General features: G+C 50.3%; 1 protein-coding gene across 1 annotated transcript in view; it reads left to right on the top strand.

Moving 5' to 3' along the window:
• The first annotated feature begins 4394 nt into the window (after positions 1 to 4394).
• The window catches only part of LOC112110920 (leucine-rich repeat and calponin homology domain-containing protein 1-like), a 243568-nt gene continuing 243042 nt past the window's right edge, over positions 4395 to 4920 (top strand). Inside the window, exon 1 of the mRNA XM_026648974.2 lies at positions 4395 to 4790. Within this exon, the coding sequence (XP_026504759.1) occupies positions 4547 to 4790 (244 nt within the window). The 5' untranslated portion in view covers positions 4395 to 4546. The remainder of the gene's footprint in view (positions 4791 to 4920) is intronic.

The raw sequence follows: 4920 nt of genomic DNA, 5'->3' as shown, positions 1-4920 counted from the left end.
CAGAACCTCACCTCAGTGGGGGAAGAATAGGCAGATTTGTCATGCAAGATGGCTTGCTGTACAGAGAACCTCCTACAGGGAAAAAGCAGCCTCATGGTAAGATCTGCAAGTAGCTTGTGGTGCCTGAGGAATATAGAAGTGTTTTGTTAAAGTTGGCTCATGACGGTCCCTTTGCAGGACATCTGAGCATAGAACAAACTTGTGAAAGGTTGAAACAAGTTTTCTATTGGCTTTACCTGTTTGAAACAGTGAGGGAGCATTGCAGAATCTGTGATTTGTGTCAGAAGCACAAGGGCTTTAAGGGTCCTAAGAAGGTACCTCTATAGCCATTACTCATTACTGGGAGGCATTTGCCAGAATGTCTGTGGCTATTGTGGGACCATTCCCTAAGTCTTCCAGGAATGGAAAGAAGTATATTCTGGTGTTGATGGATTTTTGCCATCAGATACCCTGAAGCTGTAGCTTTGCCTAAGGTTGAGCCAGAGCCAGTGGCTACAGTACTTACTATTTTTAGCAGAATGGGTTTTCCCAAGGAAATTTGTCAGACTGTGGTGCCAATTTTATGTCGATTGTATTTAAGCAGCTGTGGGAAATGTGTGGAGTAAAGCGCCTAAAAGCTGTCCCTTACCATCCAGAGACCCATGATTTGATAAAAAGGTTTAATGGAACATTGAAGGCTATGCTAAAAATGTATGTGGACAGGTGCCAGAATGACTGAGATGTCTTGTGTGCATATAGAAGTGTACCCCAAAAATCTACAGGATTTGCTCCCTTTGAGCTACTTTATGAGAGGCAGGTCAGCAGACCCCTAGATCTGATTCATGATTGAGGTGACAGAAGAGCCAGTGATTTGTGTCACAATTTAAAGAAAACTTGCAAGATATGATGGATCTGGTTCAGCAGAATCTTGAGAGAAGTCAGGAAGCTCAGAAGGCTTGGTATGTTAGGCATACTGAGGAAAGAGCATTTGAAATTGGAGATGTGGTGCTGACACTAGGTCCTGTGAGGAAAGAATAAGATGGAAGATATTTGGAATGGACCTTATGAGGTAGTGGAGAGAATTAATGAAGTTACCTGTAATGTGAAGAGGATATGCAAATAGTGCATATTAATAGGTTGAAGGCTTACCGGAAGAGGGAGATAGCTGTAAACATGATTTGCTATGCTGAGGAAGAGACTTAGTCTATGCTTTTGGTCGATATGGTTGCAGAGAGGAATCGCAGCTGGAAACCATTGAAATGGGAGAGGGTTTAACTCTAGCCCAAAAGAATGAGATGTCAGCTACATGGAGGCACCACAGGCAGACATTCTCAAACCAGTCAGAACTGACTGACATACTAATGCACTCCATTCAAACCACAGGTCCCCGCCCAGCTCCTAGAAGGGCATACAGAGCCAAGGGAGAAATGCAAAAGCAGATTCAAGAGGAGGAGGAGGAAGAAAGCATATTATCTATGGGAATAGTTACTAGATCTAAAAGCCCATGGACATCCCCTATTGTTATGGTACTCAAAAAGGACAAAAGCTTGAGGTTTTGCATGGATTATAGGAAGCTGAATGCTATCACACAACCTGACCCTTACCCCATGCCCAGAATAGAAGATTTGCTAGATACACTGGGGGGTGGGGGGTAGCGAAGTTCATAAGCACACTGGATTTAACTTGAGGGTACTGGGAAATTCCCTTAGATACTGACTGCCAAGAAAAATCTGTTTTCATAGTGGAGTTCCTGTATGAATTCAGAGTCTTACTGTTTGGATAGCAAAATTCAGCAGCCACATTCATGAGGCTTATAAATGAAGTCCTACGGGGTTTGGAATCTTTTCCCAGGGTGTACATAGATGATCTAGCCATCTTCAGTGGACAGCGGTTCTTGGCAAGACCACATAAACCATGTGGGAAATATGTTGCAAAGGCTTTGAGAGACTAACTTAACTGTTAAGGTTTCTAAATGTAAGATGGAAGCCTCAGAGGTGTCATACTTGGGTCACAGGGTGGGCAACGTGTTGGTTAGCCCTGAACCCTCAAAAGTAGAAACCATAAAAAGCTGGCCTGTCTCTAAAACAAAAAAAACAGGTCCAATCCTTTATTGGCCTAGCCAACTACTATAGTAGATTTGTAAAGAGGTTTAGCGACATTGTTGCTCCAATAACAGACTTTACCAAGAAGGGAAAGTTGGAAAAGGTGATAGGGACAGAGGCCTGTGAAAATGGCTTCCAGAGCATGAAAGAGGCCTTATCTAAACAACTTGTCCTAACCAGCCCTGATTTTGAGGAACCATTTCTGTTGTACACAGATGCCAGTTCAACTTTTAGGCTTTATTCCTTCCTCCACATACACAATCTTCTCTCATCAAGCACTTCCTAAAAATAGTGTTTTCAAAGTTCCTTAATGCTCCCTTTTGAGAAGCTATCTAGCATACATAACATCCCTCTCCATGCTGCTGCTGCTGCCTTTTTAAACAACTGCTGTTGCCCCAGTCCCCTGCAATGGTGTAATATAAATGTACACATTTTTAAAAGATTAAGTGTAGTCACTTTAATGAAAAGTGTTATCAACGAGAACCACACTGATTATCACTGCCATGCTTTTTCATACTTAGGTTTTATTAACTAACAAACTTGGTATTTATGTTTTTGTAACTATCACTTACTGAAGCAAACCTCTCTCTAAACGAACAAAGTTGGATGTCTTGGTTATTTTAGTGTTGTAAGTCTTCCTTATTTTGGAGGAGTGGACAACTATTCCTTCCTTGTGGAGTCATTCTCTACCTATGATACATAACAGTGTAGTCTCCTGTGGGCTGTAATACTTTGGTCTAATTTTGGTTGTTGGGATTAGTGTGCAGATCCTGGGTGGTACTGGTCTGACCCGTCTGGTCTCAAACTGCCAGGAGGCCAGACTAGATGATCTGGTGGCCTCAGCTTGTGGCCTTAAACTGTTTTGATTCTGGGCATGTCTACACTACAGCACCTACAATGGCATACCTACAGTGCTGCAGTGGTGCCGCTGTAGCGTAGATATTTCTTACATTTCCAGAAGGGTTCCCCCCCCCATTGAAGTAGGTAATCTGCCTCTGTGAGAGGTGATGGACAATTCTGTCAGCCACCTAGATGCATTTGCAGGGGTTAATTTAGCTATGTTGCATAGAGCGTGAAATGTTTCACACCCTTGAGTGATGTAGCTAGGTTGATCTAATTTTTAGGTACATACCGGGCCTCTATTACTCCACTTCCATGACAGGCGTAGCACTTAGGGCAATGTAGTTAGAGCAACACCGTGTCAGTAGACATGGTGTTGCTTACATGGACTTGCTGCCTTTCCCACAATGTCCTACATTGACAGTTAAATCATTGCAAGTGCTGGCACAAGGAGCATTGTGTGGACATGCAAAAGCGATTCAATTACTGTACATTGACATAACTTAGATAAACGTACTTGTGTAGTGTAGATTTACCCTTAGGGATGTTCAAGTTTCTTCCTCAGCTGCAGGAGCGGCGCCAGGGTTTTTGCTGCCCTAGGCGGCAGCGCTCCTCCTCTGAGCATTCGGCGGTGGGGGTCCTTCCGCTCCACGTCTTCGGGGCACTTCAGGGGCGGGTCCCGGAGCGAGTGAAGGACCTGCCGCCTAATTTCCGCCGAAGACCCGGAGTGGAAGGACCCCCGCCGCCGAATTTCCGCTGAGGGAGGCAAAAGGCCGCCCCGCAAATCCTGCCGCCCTAGGCGCCTGCCCAGGGTCGCCTAGTGGAAGCGCGGGCCCTGCTCAGCTGAGCAGGACTTTTGCTGCACTTCAGTGAAATACACCAAATCTGGGGCTGCAAAAAGGCAGCTCGTAGACCAAAGCTGGATCATCAGATGCTTTCTAATGGAAGGTGAACTCTTTTTATTTACTAATAATTATTATTATTTTTGTATTATTTTCTCTGGAGTCCAGACCTTGACAATACCTTGACCAAGAAATTTGGACCTTGACAAAAAAATAATTGATTACCCCTGCCCCCAACTCTCCTTTGTTCAGAGTGACCCTCTCCGTGCTACGCCTCCTGTACTGCCCCCAAGGCACAGGTCAGAGGGGTGGCAGTTGGCCTGACGTTTTCAGCGGGTGTGGGGTTGGCCATAGGGCTGAACACTTGCACGGGGTGCAGAGAAGCCGCTTTGGAGGCAGCGCCTTGCCTGGGCTGCGCGGAACTCCGGCGCTCAGACTAGTCACACAGGGGTTAAGGAGGGGGGTGCCCTGGGGCGGGCAGGACGGCAGGGGGAGGTAGGCCGCGCTGCGGGCTCTCGGGGCAGGCTCGCCGGGCTGCTGCCGGCAGGTGGCGCTGGGCCGCCGCGGCGCTGCCAGAGCCGGGCCCCGAGGCGGGGGCAGCCGGCGGGACATGCGCGCTGGGCCCGGCGTCGCCTGGCAGGCGGAGAAGGAGCGCTCGTCCCGGCCGCCGACTCTGCGCTGTGCTGCGCCCTGCCCGCCCCCTGCCTCCCCGGCAGCACCGCGGGCCGGGCCCGGTTCCTAGCGGCCCCCGCGCACCCAGCGAGCCGCAGCCCGGCCGGGAAGATGGCGACGCTGGGAGGCGAGTCCCAGCCTTTCCCCGCTGGCCTGGCGGCGGCCGGGGCGCTGCACCCCCAGCACCTCGGCGGGGGCGCCGGCTCGCTCGGCTACAACCTGCCGCTCAGCCGCGCGCTGGAGCGGGCGCTGGAGGAGGCGGCGCACTCCGGGGGGCTCAGCCTGAGCGCCAGGAAGCTGAAGGAGTTTCCGCGGGGCGCGCCCGGGCACGACCTCTCCGACACCGTGCGGGCAGGTGAGCCGGGGGCGGGCATCTCCCCTAGGCACCCCCACGTGCGCCCCCCTCGGCCCGGGGACAGGCCCCCCCGCCCCCCCCACGTGCGCCCCCCCTCCGCCCGGGGACAGGCCCCCCCGCCCCCCCCCCA

This window comes from Terrapene carolina, unplaced genomic scaffold (genome assembly GCF_002925995.2).
Source record: "Terrapene carolina triunguis isolate 2854851 unplaced genomic scaffold, T_m_triunguis-2.0 Scaffold17, whole genome shotgun sequence".
Taxonomy (NCBI): domain Eukaryota; kingdom Metazoa; phylum Chordata; order Testudines; family Emydidae; genus Terrapene; species Terrapene triunguis.
Note: the sequence above shows the minus strand (reverse complement) of the source record. Positions and strands in the feature narration are given on the sequence as shown.